The 22,958-nt window shown below is 40.3% G+C and overlaps 1 protein-coding gene across 15 annotated transcripts in view; it reads left to right on the top strand.

Annotated features, from left to right (window-relative positions):
• Positions 1-22,958, top strand: part of Pfkfb1 (6-phosphofructo-2-kinase/fructose-2,6-biphosphatase 1) — a 54,161-nt gene that overhangs the window by 27,887 nt on the left and 3,316 nt on the right. For 7 of the 15 annotated variants that reach the window (XM_048796688.1, XM_048796686.1, XM_048796685.1 and 4 more), the window contains 10 exons: positions 191-284; positions 1,072-1,147; positions 2,002-2,076; positions 2,704-2,760; positions 4,983-5,104; positions 8,931-9,138; positions 12,478-12,624; positions 15,596-15,700; positions 20,221-20,350; positions 22,869-22,931. In XM_048796688.1, the coding sequence (XP_048652645.1) occupies positions 191-284; positions 1,072-1,147; positions 2,002-2,076; positions 2,704-2,760; positions 4,983-5,104; positions 8,931-9,138; positions 12,478-12,624; positions 15,596-15,700; positions 20,221-20,350; positions 22,869-22,931 (1,077 nt within the window). Of the gene's footprint in view, positions 1-190; positions 285-1,071; positions 1,148-2,001; positions 2,077-2,703; positions 2,761-4,982; positions 5,105-8,930; positions 9,139-12,477; positions 12,625-15,595; positions 15,701-20,203; positions 20,351-22,666; positions 22,842-22,868; positions 22,932-22,958 lie in introns of those variants that run through there. The other 8 variants (XR_007344859.1, XR_007344858.1, XM_015506516.2 and 5 more) reach the window with 6 other exon arrangements.

Here is a 22,958-nt window from a genome sequence, read left to right as displayed (position 1 = left end):
TGGTCATCCATATAACTTGCAGGGCTGTTATGAGGAAAATAATGGGCTGGTAGTTTATAATTTGAATCTTTACATGCACATTTTGTTGCTTAAAATTATACCTTCTTCTACCTCTGAGTCCCTCTAAGCAAGGACATTTTTTGGCCACTGGGATCTTCCCAACCTCTTCACTAGGGCTCCCTGCTTTCAGTGTTTAATTTAGGCCAGTATCGACGAGAGGCAGTGAGCTACAAGAACTACGAATTCTTTCTCCCAGACAACATGGAGGCCCTACTTATCAGGAAGTAAGTACCCAACATATTACGGACCTGTGCTACCCGTTGGCTGAGGGAGGCCTTTCTTCAGATCATGGGAGAGTGGGACAGAGTAACCTGGGTAAGAGACAAAGCCCTACTCAAAGGGTAATTGGGACATCCCTGCTCAAATCCTGCTAACCATCTTCTTATCAGGAACCTTTTATGTTCTTCTACTTCTAACAGGAGAGTAGAAACTTCTTAGCCTAGCATTTGAGATGAAAGTCTAAATAGCTTGGCCAACCTTAAGATCTCTTTCCCCTATGTGATTCTGAGTACTTCCACAATGGAGCCTGGGTCTCATTTATTAATCCATGTCCTCACCATAGAACCTAGCTACAAGTAATCACTAAAGAGATTTTTTTTTTGCTGAAAATACATTGCCACTGTAATGCCTACACTTACAATATTACTCATGCCACGGCATGACTTTAACTTTAAAGACCACACACCTAAGCCCTACTTGGGTTGATATGATATTTAGCTTGAGTTTCCTTATCACAAGCATTGAAACACTTAAAATTGGGTCTGCTGTCATTACTTAGACTTTCCCAAACATGTCACTTTATTCCTGCCTCTAAGCTGTACACACAGATCCAATTACAACTGTTTGACCCCTCTGTGCTTGACATGGTGCCTAGAACATAGTACATCCTGTGTAGATGTTCAAAGGATGAATAATTTAGTGTAAGACATATGAGAGATGGTACAAACGATAATGCAGAAAAAGAGAGAGAAAACCATCTTGGAGATAAGGGTTGTCTGTTTCTTTCTGTATATTTTTCAGGCAGTGTGCATTGGCAGCCCTGAAGGATGTTCATAACTATCTTAGCCATGAGGAAGGTCATGTTGCGGTAAAGAAATTTCCATTATTTTCTTTGGGCATCTGCTGGAATGGAAAATAGCTAATATATACTGAGAATTAACTATTCCATATATTATTCTAAGTACTTTGCTCATATTAATAATTTAGTTGCACACTACCCCATGAGATATTGTCATGCCCCATTTGAAAGCCTGGAAGAATGGAACAGAGAGATTACATAATTCCCCAAGGTAGCACAACATGTATATGGTAGGGCCCAAACTGAAATCCAGATTGTGTAGCTTGGTAATCCCCACTCTTAACCACTGTGTACTACTAATGAACCCCTAAGAATTCAGCAGGGCTCTACTGGAATATAAGACTACAGTACAAACATTTTTGAGTTCTAGAGATTTACCTATACATCCCCAATTTCTAAAGGAGGAAAAGATTCTTAAATTTGCAAAGGGTCTGATCTAAGTTGCTGAGATTAGGGAGTTGTTTCCTACTCTTAAGGACTTTTAAGTTGTTAAGGAAGGAAGAGGACTCATGTAGGACTTGAGGAAACCAATAGCTCTGCTCTGTCAGCAACTCTTAGTGACTAGTGAAGGTAAGTCTTTCTTCTATGCCTAAGTTACTCCACCTGTAAAATAATCCTAATAAAAACCTACAGTTTTTCTTTTGCCTTATTATACTCACAGGATCTGGTACATTTCTGGGCAGACAGAAAGTGCTTGATAAGTGTTTGTGAAATTGAGATAAGTTAATTCTTCCTTTCCTTCAAGATCCTCTAAAAAGTCTACCGCTTTCTAGAAGCCCTCCACTTAGCACAGACATGGAAAAAGAGTGAGTGTTCTGTCAACACTAGATACAGAGTAAGCCAATTTCATTACCTATCTCTAGGTTTTTGATGCCACCAACACTACCAGAGAAAGACGGTCACTGATTCTGCAGTTTGCAAAGGAACATGGGTACAAGGTACAGTAATAGTCCCATTCTTGTCTAGAACCTACTTATCCAGTACAAACTCCAAAGAAAGACTAAATAGGATACTCAGAACAACCAAATTGGCCACCATAGGCTCAATATATTCATTTGGTTGTCTGGTTTTCCGGAGCATAGTCAGAAGCAGCAAAACAGAATGGAAAGGAGATGTACCACATTAGGCAATGGAAAATGGTTACTGACAGGTTGACACTGAGGGTGGGGCATGACAATGATGAAGGAGTTGAGAACCACTACAAAAAAATACAACAGACTTAAAAAGCAGTAAAAACACAAAACAACAATCCAGGGTCATTTAGTTTAAGGCCAGGATAGCTCATAAAACTCAAGCCTGAAACATCACTGTATGAGATTCTATTGTCAGGCATGCCCCTGGAGATCACTCAAGGGGAGAAGGGATACATCTATGTTTGGCTCCTACCAAATATAATTCCCAGTTGGAACATCCCCTTTCAGAGTTAGAGATCAAACCTCTGTCTCTCTTTCTTTCTATCTTTCAGAGCTGGGTTTAAACCCAAGGCTTCATGCATGCTAGGCAAGACTTTTACCACTGAACTACATCCCCAGACTTAGACATCTTTTTTTATGTTTCTCTTACAGGTCTTTTTCATTGAGTCTATATGTAATGACCCTGACATCATTGCAGAAAACATCAAGGTAAGGCAACAGTTACTTTTCCTTCTTAGTTTTTGCTGTCTTAGTTTTGGCTCCTACCTAAAGATCTCTGTAAGATTTTTTTTTTTTTTTTTTTTTGGTACCAGGGATTGAACCTAGGGGTGCTTAACCACTGAGCCATATCCACAGCCCTTTTTATTTCTTTTCTTTTTTTAATATGAGTCAGTGTCTTGCTAAGTTGCTTAGTGTCTCACTAAGTTCCTGAGGCTGGCTTTGAACTTGCAATCCTTCTGCCTCAGCCTCCTTTGCTCCTGGGATTACAGATGTTTGCTACCATACCCAGTTTATTTCTGTAAGATTAAAGGAAGTACTCTTACCTGAGCTTTTGCTTTCACTTTGCATAGGCACGATTCCCTGACCATCCTGGCCCACAATAACCCTATGGAATTAGGTAAAGCCAATATGTAAAGAGCCTGATAGAGGCACAAAGCATCAAATTTTCCTCATTTTTTTCCACAACAAACCTGCATATTAGGGATCGTTTCTATGTTACAGAGATGAAAATAGGGTTCCAAGAGGATAAATGAATTGTCAAAGATTTATACAGCCAGAAAAAGACAGGAATGCTAGCTCTGCCTTGAAATGGCTATCCACCTAGAAAACCTATGTTCTTTATTCTGTACCACAATTCATATAAGAACTATCACCACTTTTAGAATCTAGCCATGTGTTTAGAACTAGATCATTCACAATATTTTGTTGTTCCCTACCTCATTAAATTACCAGAGCTTAGGAATATAAGATGCCCTTAAAGATCATCTCCTACAATCCTCCATCAGGTACTTGAAATCTCAGTTAAATGTTTGTTTAGATTTTATTTTAATACATGCAAGGACAAATAGCTCACTGCCTTCAACAAATGTAGCCCAATCAAACTGAAACCTTCCTCCCTGTAATTTCCAATCATTGGTCCTATATTTTTAACCTCTTGAGACATAGAACATGTCCAATTCCTCTCTTAGCTCTTCATCTACCCATCCATCTATTTATTGATTTAATATAAATTCATTATATATCTAGGATGGGCCATTCTTGGCAATAGAACATAGAAATGGTTACGTGAAAATCCTTCTCTTAAGTTTATGGCCAAGTGAAGGAGACTGGAAAGTATATAGACAGAACTCTGAGATCAAAGCTGATATGAGGAAACAGGGGAGAGTGTCAGAATACAGTAGTAAGGGTATGTCAGGGAAGGTTTCCCAGTGGAGGTAATAGTTGAGATGCACCTTGAAGAATGGATGGGAATTTTACTGGTAAAGAATGGGAATAAGAAAGAGCTTATACTAAGTATGACATCTCTGGGAGCTATAAATAGCTTAGATTGGCTACATCAAATGTGTGATGGAATGGGAAGCAGTGAGAAATAAAGACTAAGAAATAATTTCGGTCTTACTCATGATAAGCCATAAGCCACGTGCTAAAAATAGTTGACACGTTGGGCTAAAAGATATAAGGAAATGGCGATGGGTTTAATGGGTTTTAAACTGGAGAATACATGATCGGATATGCATGTTAGATATACCCTTCTGGCTGCCGGTATGGTAAATATATCAGAAATAACATGACTAGACAAATTAGTTAGTCACAAAGCCCTAGTTAGTACAGGCAAGAGAAAATGAATATTTAGAAGGGATTGGAGAGGATTTGGTGCCTGCTAAGAGATAAGGGATGATAAAAAGAAGCATCTGGAATGATTTCCAGATTCTGTGTAGGCTAACATTACTGGGAGGGAATGGGATGGGAAATGTGAAAGGAGAAAATGGATATTGGGGGATAGGAACTGTTAGCCCTTCAGAAAACCAAAGAGAATATGTCACATTCTTCCAGTAAAGGCTCCAAATATGTGAGCCATTATGACTCCTAGCCAAGTTTTCTGCTTCTTTTTTCTGTAGCCATTTTTTTACATCACAATGTCTAGTCCTCTTATTAATATGCTTCCTAAACAGTGTGTGCTGTGGCAGGGAATGCAATAAAATAGTCCTTTTTCTAACCACCTGGAGATAAGAAATGAGGAGTTTCTAATCTTTTCTTCACTTAACTGATTTTTGTAAACTCTGGCAAGGTTCTCCAAGTTTCAATTTTCTCACCTTTATAATAAGGGATGTTGTATTCAGTGGTTTCTAAGGGCTTTTCCCAAGAACACTTTCAGAGTCTTTATCTTACAATGTATCCCTTGGTCCCTCTGTTCTTCTCCCTTCTTCCAGCAAGTGAAACTTGGCAGCCCTGATTACATAGACTGTGACCGAGAAAAAGTTCTGGAAGATTTTCTAAAGAGAATTGAATGCTATGAGGTCAACTATCAACCCTTGGATGATGAATTGGACAGGTAAGAGCCCAACATCCCAAAGTTAAGACCTGGATCCTTAGTGTAGTTTTGATGTCCTTATATGGAAACATCCTCCTTCCCTGGGCCTCCAATCTCTCTATTTTTAACATCAGGGGAACAACTTGATGATCTGTCTTCATGGCAGTGTGAGGTATTCATGAGATGACTGAAATAGTGCCTTCCTGAGTAATATGGACAGATCAGAACCTTTATTTCTGAAAACAAATGCCTCCTTCCCTTGGGTGTTTGCTACTATTATTGTAAAAGTATTCTTCACACTCAATAATACTTCAGTTTTCAAACATGTTCCACTTCTTTCTTTCACTGAATCCCACACAGAAGCCCTGTAAAGGAGACTGATAAATATCATCATAAAATTTTTTAAGAAGAGGAAATTGAATTCTTAGAGGATTGAAACTACTTTCCCAAGCTCCCAACACAAGTGAGGGGTAGAACTAGGACTCTAACTATATATATTCTATCTTCTTATCATGTCTCTTCTCACAACACTCACATACCTCTTTAATCAGCAATCATTTGGACCCTTTTGGGCTGTGGTGTATGTAGAGATTATAAACACGGGGAATAGAAATGGGTTCTATTCTCAAAAAGCTTCCATAATATGTTGACATATGGGAATATCCATGAAAAATAATATATTTTCCATCGTAATACTAGCTAAAGATAGGAGAGGTATTAACTGCCAGTCCATAAGAGATATGAGTTTAGATGTAAATTGTTCCCAGAACCCTGCTTTCTTTCAAAATTGATTAAAATGGGAAAGGATCCTGTTCACCTACACTCTTTGAGGCTCAAGTGTAAATTGTAAAGAGGACATAAATAATCTTCACCACCCTAAGAAGTTTACATAACATTCTTTCAGCTTTACCCAACTGAAGTACTAAGAAATGAGCATTGTTATTACTCCACTCCTTAGAAGGGAAAACTGAGGCCTAGATCAGGTTAAAGGTTTGCCTGAGATAATACAATGAGTCAGCAGCAGAGCATAAACTGAAACCCATATTCCCAAACTTCCAGCTGGTTTTTCCTTTCTTATATCCCTATAACATAAAAAAATGTCAGATGGGGGAGTTGACAGTGCAAGGACCATGGCCTTTATGTGCATTTTCACAGCTTTGCTTCATTCAACTTCGGTATGTATGTGCTAGAATGTGGCTCTGTATGCTCTGAGGAAAGTATAAACTTTTCAAATTTCCACAAACATACCATGTAGACTAAAAGCATATGGTTTTAGGAGGTTAAAGAAGGGAGGCTGAAGTGAAAGAATGGCATCAAGAAAGCCCCCAGCTCTGGGTCTAGACTACTACAAGTGCTCTGTTATTTTTTGACGTATTGGTTTGGGCCTAAAGAACTAAAGACGACATATATAGTAGGCCAGATTATTTCATTATATTTCCATCAATGAACATTTATAGTTTGTGCATTAAGGACGGCCTTAGCTGTGCCTAAGGAACTCCAAGAATAAAGGGATATCCCTGCTTTGATAGAATTTCCAGTTTGTTGGAGAGGACAGTCTATACACAGTTGGTCACAATTTTGGGGACAGAAAACCAAGTGATGTTTGGAGGATGGTTCCGCAGTGGAGGAAACCTTGTCGAACTTGCAGGAAGAGATCTAGAAAAGCTGGGTTGCCCAATAGACAGACTAAACATGTGCTTAGAGTACTGGCAAGGTGGGGGCTTCCAAAAATAAGAAAACTATCCTAAAAACATTTCATACTTAATATAAAAACAGCATCAAGGTAGTCAAAATGGAAAAACATAAAATCAGAATTTGGTAGGACCTACTTATATTATCATAAGTTTATAATTTTTATTTTAAATTACACATGGTGGGGGATAGGAATGAGCTACTGTAATACTTTTGGTGTTGAGCACTTCTAAATGATTTTACATGACCCTGGGCTCAAAGGTGACTTTCTGTAGAGAGTTATGTACTGATTATTGAAGGATGGATGCATAGGAGCTCAACGAGGGAAATCTGGCAAGGGACATCTTTTTAAGCAAGAACAGCACTTTGTAATGGTCCAGTTAGAAATCTGAGTAAGAGGAGAGAAGTACAGAGGGATATTCCAAGGGTACAACAAAGACATGAAGATAAGAATGAAACAAAGAAGCTATGGGTACAGCTTGGTAACATGAGGTAAGGTCAGCTGGGGCTCATGTGTGAAGGCACATAAAATGTCAGACATAGCTGAGTGATTTGGAAGTTCTCCTAGAGACATGCTGTACCTAGTGTTAGGAACAGAGAATAACTAGGAAACAATGTTACATCAGATATTTTCTACTCCTAGGCTCTAAGGATCCTAGGAGAGATGATTAGAGAGAGGACCATTCTAGAGTTAAAGCCCAAGTCTACTTCCTAAGGTGACCTTAGGCAAATAGCTTTATCTTTGTGTATTTCACAGAGATAATGATCTCTTCTCTGTATGACAGTCATAAGGATTCATGCACCTTAAAATCTCCGATCCCTGCCAGATGCACGGAAAATTTCAACAAATCCAAGTGCTCTGTGGGAATCATTGGACATGGATCATAGGTCTGGGCATAATGAGTGGGTGTAGACATAAAGGACTAGGGAGATCAAGGGAAAAGTTTCCTGAATTAAACTCCTCAATGACTTTGGGCTAGTACAGATATTTCAGTTTACTTGATTTTCTTACTGTGCAACCAGTGTTGGTGGCATAGCTCCAAAGCCCAGCTTCCCACACCTGAGGAATCTCTCTGAACTCCTTACAATCTAACAATCAAAGGATTAATGACTGGTACATCAGTGGCCTCAGAAGTCTTGCTCCATGGTTCTAATCTTCTGATTAGTCAGTATCTCCAACTTATTCCTCAGCTCCTCCACAGATAAGTGGTTGAGGAGCTTGGAGCAGGGACCACAGGTTCTCCAGTGATGTTGTGGACCACCTCTATATCCCTATGCCCCAGTGCTTGGCACACCTTCCAGTGAGTATTTGTGAAATTAATGATGAACATTGATTACATATTTCCAAGTATATGTTCCTGACTGGCCTAAGAGTTCCCAAAGGGCAGATGCTGGGTCCCACCCCAAACACAGTGCCTAGAACAGAGGAGGGTGTTTGTAGACTGCATGGCAAATAGGGAAAACACCCAGTCTAACTCCATTTTCTGAGTGTGGAGAGATAAACAGGCACATGCACACCCAGATGTAGAATATAAAGTACACTGTATCATGGCAGGAATGAATCAGACATTACTTTCCTACGACCAATATAATTCTACATCATATACACCCAGAAGAATGAGAAGTTATATTCTCTATATGGATAACATGTCAAAATACATTCTACTGTAATGTATAACTAAAAAGAACAAATAAAACATTTTAAGTAGCAAAAAAAGAAACAGAGAGGGGAAGACTTCAATTAGTATTTAAAGGGGAGGAGAAATGGACAAGACAGAAGCTGCCAATGAAATGTTGATTTCAGAGATACAGAAGATCACTCTATTTCTGATTATTGCAGCAGTGTGAATCACAGAGAAGAGAGCCCCAGCTGCTTGATTTGGGATGAGTGAAGGTAAAAATACAGCTTTGCTCAAGCTGAAACTGAGAAAAGGAGAAAGAGGGGTATGGTAGTAGGCAATAAGTCCTGTAGGATAGTCAGGAACTAAGACTCTAGAACAGATATTCAGAACAGGGCAAACCATAGAATCTTGTTAGTTAAGAGCAGAATTGCAGAGGAAACTTGAAAGCAAGGTGTGTGGCTGGGGTTTTCTCTTGGGATCAGCCCTCCCTACCATCAGACACTGATCTTCCCTTCTACTTGTGTCTGGCCCAGCCACCTGTCCTACATCAAGATCTTCGATGTGGGCACACGCTACACGGTGAACCGAGTGCAGGACCACATCCAGAGCCGCACAGTCTACTATCTCATGAACATCCATGTCACACCACGCTCCATATACCTATGCCGGCATGGTGAGAGTGAACTCAACCTCAGAGGCCGCATCGGAGGTGACTCTGGCCTCTCACTTCGGGGCAAGCAGGTAGGGAAGGCACCATGCACTAAGATGGGCTGCCTGAGCTGTCCAGGTAGCATTGCCAGTACCTGGGTCCTGAGTAGGGGGTACCCAATGATGGGGTAGAAGCAGATTCAGGTCACTCATGCCCTTCCATACTGTCAGACACTCAGTGTTGAAATAGCAACTTAATAGCTTCCAAAGGCCAAATGCTCCTTCAATCTGGTAACTTCATTCTGACCTGCCCAAATCTGGCTGCTTCTCCATCCCATCACAATGACCACCTTTGGCCCTTGAATGACGGTCTCCTCATCTTTCTCACAACTCTGTGCCTTTGTTCATACACACCTTGCTACCTTCCTCTGCCACTCTGTCATCTGGCAATCATCATGTGCATAGACAGCTCCCTTGAGAGACCTACTTTGAGTACCCATTCTTCCCAACTCAGGGAAAATGCTGTCTTCCCTCCCCAACCCACTGCAGGAATCACACTGTCATTAATTGTCCCCACTGCTTACTGCATCTTCCTGCCTCCCCTGTTCCCTTCCAAGGCCCAACTCTTGCTCCAAGATCTGGATCTCCATGAAGCCCCCCAATAACTGTTAACTTCTTCTAGGCAGGTTGCCAAACCCTGGGCTTCATCTCTCCCTGATCTGGCCTATCTCTGACTCTCACAGGGCATGAGCGTCCTCCCCCAGTGAGGCATAATGACCACATTCTGGATGTTGGCTGCACAAAGGGATATATTTCCTGTGTGTGTGTGTGTGTGTACACATTTGTGAGTGTAGGAGACACACATGTGGAGATGGCTACGTGTCCAGCTAGGCTCTGGGCTGTGTGGGCAGAGCAGGGGCTAGCTCTAGTCAAAAGATTCCAGGTACAAGTAGTGCCTCAGGGCAGAGTGACACTTCCAGTGGCCTCTGTCTTTGCTCTGAGGAGCATAAGTGGGTGTCTGATCAAAGCTTACCTCATGGTCCAATTGTCTGGGATTTTTAGCACAGGTATTGCTTGCTGGGAGGATTCACTTCTCACTTCGGCTGAAACAACTGGGAAATAAAGTGCAGGAGGGAGATTCATTGTTATGCACAGTCATGGCGCCATCTGTTTCCACATGTGTGGCCTGACTTAGTTTTAAAAACATGTCTTTGGGGTGACCAGTACCATCACCAGTTTATAGATGAGAAAGATGAGATTCAGAGAGGAGCAAAGAGGTCCCCCAGGTCGCAGGTCCCACAGCTGATACGAGACAAAGCAAAGACTGAAGACCGGGCCTTTCTGCTTGATTTCAACATCCCTGCTGGAGATATGGGAGGTGTCCCAGGTACACTGTTGCCCCAGAAGGCCTGGACCTCGGGGCTCTTTTTATTTTATTTTTTTACCTCCAGACTGGCAGCCTCCCATTGAGGTAGACTTTGATCTGACACTCACTTCTTGTGCTCCTCAGAGCAAAGATAGAGGCCACTGGAGGTATCACCCTGCCTGGATGTAGCACCCTCCCCTGTGGCACTACCTGTACCTGGAGTCTCTTGACGGGAGCTAGGCCTGCCCTACCCACACACCCAGAACCCAGATGGACACATGGCCATCTCCATCTGTGTGTCTCCTGCACTCACACACACACACACACACACACACACACCAGGCCCATCCTGCACTGTTATGGGCACAGTGCACCAGGTCTGGTTTAAAAGTACTTTCTCATCAACTATAATCCCATCACTGTAACTCTCACTTATGCAGCACCTACTGCATCTCAGGGAGTGGTATTGTTTCTCCTCACTTATCGTGTACACTGACTCTCACAGAAGATAGGCCTGATGATCAAATACTACTTTTAGGAAAAAAGGTCAGAGAAGGGCAGGGATGTGTCTGAGTGGCTGTGTAAAGGAGTGGGGGGTAGGGGTTAACTCATGTCTCCTACCTGCCAGGCAAGAACTTTTTTAGCTAGAGCATATTGACTGATGACACATATCCATCATTAAGTGTATATTTGTGATGCTTATATATGTAGATACAAATGTGCACTTGCACGCATTTGTGCAAATATTCCTAGAACACACCATCTATGATTAATGACACAACTCTTCACAGAAGGAAAGCTGATCTCTTGGTCTTCTGGGCTCCCACAGCCCTTTGCAGTTGCTGCCATTGTTTCCTACCATGGACTGGCTGTGTTTTGAGAATAAGAACATTCCTAGCACTTAGCAAAGGCCCAATATCCTCAATATATATGTGAATTCCCTTTATACCTAGGTACTAGAAACCCTGCTGAAGCAATAAGAATTCACAGCATCAAAGAAATGTCTCCCAAATCTTACCTCCCCATTCCAGACCACTCTCTGGGTATCTTGAACCTTACCATCTTTAAAGACTGGGAATTTGTTTCTAGTGCCTACATGGGCCTGTCTGAGAGTCTGACCACTTGAGGACAGGCTGTGTCACAGAAGTTTATACAATCTTAGGGCAAATGGTGGCCAAGGGGTACAGCATAGGAATTGGTGTACCCAATTGGTTGGTGTGAAGAGAACTTGGTCATGTGACTTGATTGTCCACAGATATGTACTCAGGCCATATAGAAACATAGGATGGTGCCCAAAATGGAAGGAAAAAGGAAGGAGCATTTTGGGTGGTATGCCAGCATTTGTATTCTTGTCCTGGGCTCCACAAATGTTAGAGGTGGATCTGTTTGAATGAGTGAATATCCTAGTAGGGTATTTAGTCAGTGACTGCAAACACATACAGAGACATACATAAGTGCAAGCACACATACTCTTTTCTGTTTCCTTGACCTTTAACCACATAGGAAAGAGTATGGCTCTATTTTGTTTTACACTTTGTAATTATGCATATGCTTATCAAGTACAATGTGATGTTTCAACATACATATACATTATATCTATATACTGCATATTGATCCATCCCCTCATGAATTTATCATTGATTTGTGGTGAGAAAACTCAAAATGTTAGCTATTTTGAATTATACACATTTTATTTTTAATTAATTTATTTTTTAGTTGTAATTGGACATAATACCTTTATTTTATTTTTATGTGGTGCTGAGTATCGAACCCAGCGCCCCACACATGCTACACAAGTGCTCTACAACCCCAGCCCCACAACATTTTATTTTTAATTATGGTTACTCTACTGTGAAATACAATGCTGGAACTTATTTCTCCTGTCTAACTGTAATCTTGTATTTGTTGAATAACCTCTTCCTATCTCTCCCTTCTCAAGGGTATGCCTTTTTATAAATTTGGGACATCTCCACTCTACAATTTGTGGAAGATTTGAGCTTGTTTTCATGGATACCTTATCTTTCTCACCTTTTCCCCTCATCTTTTCCTTTGCACCCCATCCCTAGTATGCCTATGCACTGGCCAACTTCATTCAGTCCCAGTGTATCAACTCCCTGAAAGTGTGGACCAGCCACATGAAGAGGACCATCCAGACAGCTGAAGCCCTGGGTGTCCCCTATGAGCAGTGGAAGGCCCTGAATGAGATTGATGCGGTGAGATGGAAGGGGTGAATCTCCTGGCAGAGTTGGGGGTTTGAGTATGGGTTTATCCCTGAGGTTGTCTTTGCTCCAGTTCTTATGGGGAACCTAATTAATTCAACAAACATTTCTTAACAATCATCTAGTGCTCAACACAATTCTATGTCTCAAGGATCCCTGGAAGGCCTCTACTTTTAGAGAGCCCAAAGGCAGACAGCAAGACTCTATATCTCAGTGTGACATAAGTTTCCGAGAGAGGAAGTACAAGGGACTGTGGAAGATCAGAAGATGAGGGTGCCCCTGACCACACATGTGAGAGAGATTTATAAGGAAAGATTCATGAAGGAAGCCAAGGATGAGAAAAGAAACATGCAAAATGGGCTTGGAGTGGAACAATAAACATAGTTCAGAGATGGGGAACTACTTATATGAAGGCTCAGAGGTGAGAAGAGACGCTAGCATGTTTAGGGAACTAAAGAAAGAATGACAGAGATTCTGGGACAGTGATAGTGAGGTCTGGGGAGAAGGGAGATGAGTTTGGAAAAAGACCTAGGTACAGGGTCTTATAGTCCATGTTGAGGGATTTGGATCCTGCCCTAATATCGATGGGAAGCCATTAACATGGTCTAAGTCAAGGAGATTGGTCTGAATGTAATTCCCATTTTAAAAGCCCAGTCTGTACATGCATGGAGACTAGGTGAAAACAATGCCAGGATGAGCATGTAGACCAGTCAGGACAGGTGGCTGCACTAGTGTGGCAAGAGGCAAAGGCATGTGGAACCAGAATAGTGGTATGAAGATGGAATGAAGAAGGACTTTGGGAATGTTTCCAACATAATAGGGTCAATGGTACTTGACGGTGTAAGGAGTAAGGAGGAAGGAGAGGTGAAGGAACCAACTCTGGTGACTAGGAAATCTCTTTCAGGGTATCCTTCTCTTACCTATGCTTTAGGTACATTGGCAATGGGTGGTACTTCACAGGTTGTGGTTGTTAAGGCCCAACATAAGAGCTTCACCACAGGTGTAGATAACTTGCATGGGGTAGGTTAACATGCTAGAAATGCTTCTATAAATTCAGAAATGTATGTGTGTACATATTTCACATATACATATATAAATATAGATGTACAAAGGAACACATATTTAGAAAGGGGCTATTTAGTAAAACATACACGTGCAAATATGTAAACTTGTCATCATAAGAGTTTAGTTGATGTTGTAAAGAAGAATGAAATTATGACATTTGCTGGTAAATGGATGGTAGAATAAAGGAATAGATTTGAGAGAGATTTAGGAGGCAGAATCTCAGGAATTGGCCAGAGGGGGATGAGTAAGGAAGAAGCAAGAATTTGCAATGATGCCTAAGTTTCTGATTTATTTTCTATTATTGATTACATTATTAATGTTTAATTCCATCAATTGAGTCTTTTAAATGTACCTTGTACACCCTGTACTAGTATCTTTTACATATACTATCCCTAATATCCAAAACACTTCTACAAGGTAATTGTAATTCTCATTTCTCAAATAAGGAAAATAAAATTAAGGGGAATTAAGCATTTTGCCTAAAGTCAAGAGAGTGTTAGTGACCATTTCCACAGGCAAAAGGCTCCCAGCTTGCCTCAAAATTGAAAGTTGAAGCCAATCAGGAAGGACCTGTTTGAATAGGGTACACATGCTTCCATGGGCAGTGTCAGTTGGAGAAGGTCGACACTGCAGAGCTACTTATAGGTTGTGACAAGGGTTCAGTTCCACAACCCTGAGGGAAGCCTGATAAATGACCCAAAAGACAACAGAGGCCACTTTCCCACTTCAGGAAGGTTTAATTGGAATTTACATACTCAGAAGGAAACTTTAGAAATCCAACATCACTTGCCACTACCTCCAGCAGCCACCTCACTTCTGGAGATTTCTCAGCTGACTTGGAAGCTCTTCTGTGCTTCCAAAGAACTCATTACTTCCTTGGATAAAGAGATTGAAACCCATTCTAACACCATTAAGAATTTACTAGTTTTGCTCTCTGAAATTTCTGAAATACAGACACCTGCTAAATACAGACACCTGTTAAAAAATAAGGATCAGTCACTTATCTTTCTATCTAAAGTAGGGGTCGGGGTGGAGGGATAGGAAATGCTATAAAATGGAAGAATATGGACTATATTGTGCTCACACATGTGTATTTGCATACAAAATCACAGATATCTGCCACAAATATGTTTATGATTGTACATATGAACTTCACAGACACAGGGACCTTCTTCTACCATCATGCCTATACCGCACATACATACACATGCCTAGAGATTCATATGGACACACTCATTATAGACACATGCAGCCCTATATATACCCCACATGGACACAGAGGAGCATATAATGAACATGAACATAAACATAGCACAGATACAAAACCTCAAGCATATTACTGCAAATTCACACATGCCTCAGACACAGGAATAGAAATATACATAGAACAGAAACACCATGAAAGATACATATTCATGGATCCACGTGCTGCAGACACACTTAGATGTGCATGGATACTCATACCACAGAGACATCCACACGGGCATAACACACACACACACACACACACAAATACAATACATATGCAAGGCTTAAGTCCTTTAACAAGCATGCTGCATACATACTTGCAGATACAACCACAAATTCTTAGGGCTACATATTTATAAAAATACATAATTATATGTATATTGTATACTTATATACCTACTGAGACAATCATAGAAAAGCATCATATACTCAACCAGAACACACCCCCATCCACACACTATTGTTTTTATACTCACACAAGTACACACCATCCACACATATATATTCACATACACACCCACAAATAACAAACACAACTCCATAGCTGTGCTCACACAAGTCCCAAGTACCATATTATTGGTCTTAGAACTATGGCAAAGGCTGTCTGGATTTCACCAGGCGAATGCTTGTGTCCCCCAATACTTTCTCTTAGGGTGTCTGTGAGGAGATGACCTATGAAGAAATCCAAGAACACTACCCTGAAGAATTTGCACTACGGGACCAAGATAAATATCGTTACCGCTATCCCAAAGGAGAGGTAAGTTTTGGAGGGTGGCCTAATTCTTAGAACTCCTCCACAGCATCTCCATTCCAACTTCCAAAATTCCAGTTTCAAAACATTTTTAGAAACAGGGTAAAGCATGTTTTGCAACATCTGCCATCTTACAAGGCACACAGTGATTTGGCCATTGGCCATCAATTCGTGGCTATATGCAACAGATTCCTCTTATTAAAAAGCTACATATATGCTAGGCATGGGGGTGCATACCTGTAATCTCAGCAGTTTGAGAGATTGAAGCAAGTGGATTGGATTGCAAGTTGGAGATCAGCCTGGCAACTTAGCGAGACCCTGTCTCAAAATTTTAAAAAATAAAAAAGGGCTGGGGTTATAGCTCAGAGGTAGAGCATCCCTGGGTTCAATTCTCAATACCCCTCCACACACACAAAGCTACAATGCTTTCTCTCTACTTTTAGGAGGACCCACTTTATCCTACACTTTATCTCTGGTCACCTCACTGGAGAAACTTGAAATACTTCAACATACTCTAATTTTAAGACATTTTATTGGCAAGTGCACTACATCTCCAGTCTCTCTGGGCAGTTGGTATCATCCTAAAGGACAATAGGTACTACTTTGATCAACTTCTTTGCCATCACACGAGCCAGACCATCATTTTCCTATTTGCATATGAAATGACTACTTATTGCTTTCTATCCAACCCCCACTTAGCCAGTTCCACATATTAAAGCATTTGCTCATCACACTCCATTTCTGAAGCAAACTCCTGTGAACAATTATCAGAAAACCAGGGCATCTGGGAAGACAAAACAATAGATACTCTGTTCAGTTAAAAAGAACTTTCACATTTTATCTTCATCCTCAGCAATGATAATGTAAAGTCAGGCTTAATTTGCAATCATTTTCCTTTATATATTTTGAGGCTTTGTTAAAAAGAGACATACAAAAATTTTTTGTTTTGTGTCTCTTATAAACAGCTTATAGTTGTATTTTGCTGTTTCTAATCCAAACTAAAAATGGTAGTTTCATACCTTTACTTTTATTTTAGTTACTGATTTTTTTAGTTTATTTCTATTATCTTATCGTGAGCTTCCCATGCTTAATTTTTTCTCTTCTCCTGTATCCTTTAGGATTGAGTTTTTACTATATTTAAGTTATATAATATTTACTTTCTTTTAGAGGTTGTCCTTAACATATTTAAGATACTTCATCATGATTCTTTTTATTCTTGCAGATATCCTAATAAGGATATGAGGTCTAAATATTATACTTCAGAATCACTCAATTCATTGCTATGTGTTGTTATGCAACTGACTTGAACAATTAACATTTTAATGTGTTATTAACAAAACCTACAATCAACCTCTCCACCATCACCCCAAATAATAAAAGAACTTTAAAACTCCGGATTCTCCTTCTCCTAGTTTGCATGTTGTTTTATATTTTAGTTCAACCTTGGTCTTAACCCCCAAATGAATTAGCACTGTTGTTATTACCATTGCATCTAGTTAATGTTTATTTATTTATTTATTTATTTTGTACTGGGGATTTAAACCACTGAGTTACCTCGTCAGACCTTTTTTTGGAGGGGAGGGGTCTTTTTTTTTAGAACCAAAAAAAAAAAACCTAACCCTTTTTATTTTGGGGGGACAAGGTTGCCTAGGGCCTCAGCTCACTGATACTGGCTTTGAACTTGCAATTCTCTTGCCTCAGGCTCCTGAGTTGCTAGGATTACAGGCATGTGCCACAATGCCCAGCCTGTCTATGTTTTATTCTTTTTATTTGTTTTTTTTAGTTATACATGACAGTATATTTTGACATATTTTTACAAACATGAGGTATGTCTTATTCTAATTAGGATCCCAGTCTTGTGGATGTACATAAGGTGGAGATTCGCTGTGGTGTATTCATATATGTACATGGGAAAGTCATGTTATATTCATTCAGTTTTCTCTCCTACTCTGATTCCCCTTCCCTTCCCTTCATTCCTCTTTGTTTAATTCACTCCACTGAACTTCTATTCTCCCCCGCTTGTTGTGAGTTAGCATCCATGTATCAGAGAGAACATTCGACCTTTGGTTTGGGGGGGACTACCATTAGCATGGTAGTCTCCAGATCCATCTGTTTACCAGAAATGTCATAAAGTCATTCTTTTTATAGCTAAATAATATTCCATTGTGTATATCACCACATTTTATTTATCCTTTCATCTATGAAAGGGTAACTAGTTTGGTTACATGGCTTAGCTATTGTGAATCAAACTGCTATAAACATTGATGTGGCTGCATAACTGTAGTATGCTGATTTTAACTCCTTTGGATATACACCAAAGAGTGGGCTAACCAGGTCAAATGGTGGTTCCATTCCCAGTTTTTTGAGGAATCTCCATACTGCTTTCCAGAGTAGTTGCACCAATTTGCAATCTTACCAGCAATGTATGAATGTACCATTTTCCCTACATCCTTGCCAATATTTTTGTTGCCTGTGTTCCTGATAATTGCCATTCTGACAGGAGTGAGATAAAATCTCAGTAGATTTAACTACTTGTTTATGAAATCCTTTGATCATTCTTGCTGCTTGTAACCTGAAGACTGCCTTTCGAGTTCTTTTTTCCCTTCTTTCTTTGGAAGTTCCTTATTTTTTCTAAAACTATTTGTGGGGGATGTCTTCAATCACCAATGAAACTTTGGTGTGGAATAAAACTCTAAGCTGACAGTTGATTCTCAGCATTTTGAAGATATTACCATTCTGGCTTCTAATCTAAGAAACTTGGTTAGTTTTTTTTCTTTTGCTGCTTTTTTAAAAAAATTGTTTTAGTTGTAGATGGACACAATGCCTTTATTTTATTAATTTATTTTTAATGTGGTGCTGAGGATTAAACCCAGTACCTCACACATGCTAGGCAAGTGCTCTACCACTGAGCCACAACCCCAGCCCTCTTTTGCTGCTTTTAAAATCTATCTCTGTTACCTTTGAGCTTCACAATTATGGCTAGATATCAATTTCATTTTACTTATCTAAATTAGGATTCGTTGAATTTCCTGAATCTGAAAGTTGGAATTTTCATCAGTTCTAGAAAACCATCAGATATTATATCTTCCAAATTCTCTCACATTCTTTCTGTTATCTTTTTCTGAATACAGTTACATATGTTAATCTTGCCTTTATCTTTCATATCACCTAACTTTTCTTCTTAATTTTAGCTGTTTGTATATCTTTGCTGCATTCTGAGTAATTTCTTCAGCTTTCTCTTCCAAGTCACTCTTTCTTAAATTATATAAAATGCTGTTTATACCTTCAATTTAATTTTTAATTTTTTGAGATTTGGGGGATTGAATTCAGAGTGCCACACACTGAGCAACATCCTTAGCTCTTTTTTTATTTTTTATTTTGAGATACAGTCTTGATATGTTGCTGAGGCTGGCCTTGAACTTGCAATTCTCCTGCCTCTGCTCCTGAATGTAGTACAGGCATGTACTATACCATACGTAGCTAGTTTTCAATTTTAATGATTACAGTTTTTATTTCTGAACTTCTGTTTAGTTTATTTTGAAATCTGCATCATATATTTGATACCATCTTATTTCTTACAGTCTATCATTTTATTTCTTAAAAATTCAAACATACTTATTTTATATGGTGCATCCTTTAAGTTTTTAGAATTATCTTCTTGTTTTTCTAATTATTCTTACCCATACTAGGTTATTTCCTTGTGTATTTGTGAGAATTTGTTTTGGAAATCCCAGGTGGCCTGAGGTGAAAAAATCCAGAGAGAATTTCCGTTTATTTCTTCCACGCACTCCCGGGAGTTAACAACTTGAGACCACTTTTTATTAAACTCTCATCAAAACATTTTCTAACCTACATGGGTAGTGTAATTCCATGTCACCAACCCAACTATAGGAATACTTGCAACTGTAAATTCTTATAGGAGGCATCTCCGAATTTTTTTCCACCAAAAGTCATGGAGAGACTGATACATTTTCTTGTTGCTTCCCTTTGCCCATGGATGAACTTTTTCTATTTTACATTTTACATAGGGTATAAGGTTTGCCCTTTAAGGGACTCCCAGTTATGTTAGAGTCTTAATCCCAGCTCCCCACAATGTGCACACCTAAGGCCTTATATCCTGTTTCTTTAAGGATTTAAAAACTCAAACCACTTGGTTACTATGATTGTAAAATACACTCAGGACAGCGATAGCTTTTACACCCACTACTTATTCTTTTTACCAAGTTTTCCATTTTGGAATCCTATAGTTGAAATTACCCTTATTCTTTTGAAGTGTCAACAGTGTAATTAAAACATCTTGTAGTGGGGAGTATTATTATTGCTATTTTGCCCACTATATTGATTGCACCCATTTAACAGATGGGAAACTGAGACCCTATAAAGAAAATAAGTTACCTAAGGTCACACTGCATGGTAAACAACTCACCCAGCCCCAGAATCAAGTTTCCTGATTCCTAGGTTTGATTTCTTCCTCTCTGGGCTAATATGCCTCATCCCCCTTATCCAAAGATTTCTCTTACCTTTAGTCCTATGAGGATCTGGTTCAGCGTCTGGAGCCGGTTATAATGGAGCTAGAACGACAGGAAAATGTATTGGTGATTTGCCACCAGGCTGTCATGCGGTGCCTCTTGGCCTACTTCCTGGATAAAAGTTCAGGTAACATCTTCCTTCCTGTTCCTGGTGTGGGGAACTGAATGTGATTTTATATGTACAATTGGAGGTTTATTTCTTAGTAGTTAAAAGCACAATATCTAAAACAAGGATGCCTAGATTTAGATTATTTGTAACTTTACTTATTATTCCTAACTGTACTTCCTTTGGCAAAGTACTATAACCCTTCTGGCCTTAGTTTCCTCATCTGGAAAATGGGGAGAATGATGAAATTTCATTAAACATGTGTAAATAGCTTAGAACACTTCATAATACACTGTGTGGGCCATATAAGTGTTTAGGGATATTATTAGCATTATTCCAATGTAATGTTTTCAAAGCTGACATTAACAGTCTACATCAGCCTAAAATGCTGAGTCAGTATCTCTCTGAAGCATGGTGTCCTCAGGTGATAGTGGGACCTTTCATGGCCTCATAATTCTAATTATAGGTTTTCCTAATTATAGGTTTCTGCTTTGCTAAAGGGATCATTTCACCAAGACAGTGGTTCTTCTTTCATTTTTTTTTTCAAACGATAATTTATTTTAAAAAATCTAGACATGGCATCTACAGAATACCTATACACTGACAGTATACACTAAACTTGAAACTAAGGCAGGTGGCTGGGCAAGGAACTGTTGAATTACCTTCACATATAAAAGTCTATTTCTAATATAGATGCTGAAGCTTTGGCATTTCTAGGATATTTTGAGGGGGGTTGAGAGCAATGCAAAATTGTATTATATGTCTATAATATCCTGATCTTTTTTATGATGCTAGTTTCAAAAGAAAGAACACCCTGGATAAGTCATTTCCTCCACCTGGTCTTAAACTTCCTCACTGGGAATAAGCTATGGGATGTGTGATAAGGGTCCTTGCACTGCTAGATTTCTGATATGTTCACATCAGGTAGACACTACATGATTTCCTTTTTCTAGATAAGGAAATAAAGGCCTAGAGAGGTGAGGTAGCTTGCCAAATGTCATAGGGTTACACAGTGGCAGAGATCAGAGTTGATCCAAGGTGTATGACAGAGGCCCTTCCCTTTCAAATGAGCACAAAGTATGTGAGGAACATTTGCACCTCCCTCTTTCTATACTTCTACCCACTTTCACACATAGGCCATGCCAGCTGCTTGCATCTGCCCTAGGAGCCAGGTTGGGCAGGGCTGGGCAGATAGTCTTTTTCCTGTTATTCAGGTGAGTGATGGGACAAGACCCAGAGAGATGATATGGCAAGGAGTGCAGACCCACAGAACTATAGGGCTGTGACAGCTTCAGGTACACCCAATCCAATCCTGTCCTATAATATGGGGACAACAAGGACCAGAGAGAGAAGTGGCTGGGTCAAGGTCACTGGTTGAGGTAGTAGCAGAGCTGAGTCATAGACCTTAGTCAAGTTGCCTTCCCTTCTCTGAGTCTGTTTCCTCATGTAGACAATGAGGGTGAACAGGACCACAGAACATTGGTGAGGGTGCAGTGAGATCATCCACAACAGCCCTTGGCCCAGGGGCTGCCAAAAATGATAAGGAGAAGCAGGATGAATGCCCAGGACAATTCCTAATGTCTCAGGAGTTTGGGAAGGACGTAGCAGGCCTTGAAAGCCTAGAATGGGCCTAAGGGATGGAAAGCCACGACCATGTTCCAGCTAAATGAAAGGAGGTAGGGAACCGTCTGTATTGCATCCTGGGGTTTTGGGAGGGTGGGTATGTTGCCCCCAGGATGCTGTGAGCCCCTCTCTGGCAGCAGCTGCAGACTGCAGGAGCAGAGCAAGCTCTTGTACTCAAAGGGTCCTGGTTTTAAGTTCTTACACTGCCATATTCTGGCTGTGTGACCTCAGACTAGCACCTTTCCTCTAAAGCCCCAGTGTCCTAATCCATGGGCTGGGCCTAATCACTCCTCCTCTCAGGACTACCTGATTAATGGAAATATAGGCCCAGAAAGGAAATTGTACATAAATATCCAAAACAACTTTCTGCATAATAGTAACTGGAAATGAGTGAATCAATATTTGTCCATGAACAAGTGTGATAATAGGAGAAATCAGGCCTAGGCTGAGGAAAAGGCTGTGGGAGAGGTAAGTGCCATATGCACCTCTGCCACATTGGATGGTCACAGAAAATACTTGCCAATGGGAATTGTGAGCCTTTGTGGTGGGAGGTCTGTGGATAGTTGCCTGGGCTGGGCTGGAGTGAGGCCTGTCTTGATTTCCTATTGTCACTGAGCATGAGGAGGTGGCCATTACTGCATGGCCTGCCCAACTCTCCTGTGGGACACATAGTATGCCTGTTTTTCAAAGGCTATCCTTCCTTCCTACTTCTAGGCCAGCCTAGCTGCTCCCTTTCTTCCTGTGTAGATTGCTCTGAGTACTGTCCTTTGCAGAATGTGAGGCGTGCACCCATGGTGAGCCCCACCTGAGGAAGGGGAAGTGAAAGGGGGAGCATTGAGAAAGCCTGGTGGCCAGAGAGGTGGTGTCCTGCCCAGTACTGTCTCTGAGGTCTGCTTCCTACTCCTCTCCTTTCCAGATGAGCTTCCCTATCTCAAGTGTCCTCTGCACACAGTGCTCAAACTCACACCTGTGGCTTATGGTGAGTGCCTCATCCTCATCTAAGCAA

This window comes from Marmota marmota, unplaced genomic scaffold (assembly GCF_001458135.2).
Source record: "Marmota marmota marmota unplaced genomic scaffold, marMar, whole genome shotgun sequence".
NCBI classification, from domain to species: Eukaryota; Metazoa; Chordata; class Mammalia; order Rodentia; family Sciuridae; genus Marmota; species Marmota marmota.
The sequence above is the reverse complement of the archived record's forward strand: the minus strand, read 5'-3'. Positions and strand labels throughout refer to the sequence as shown.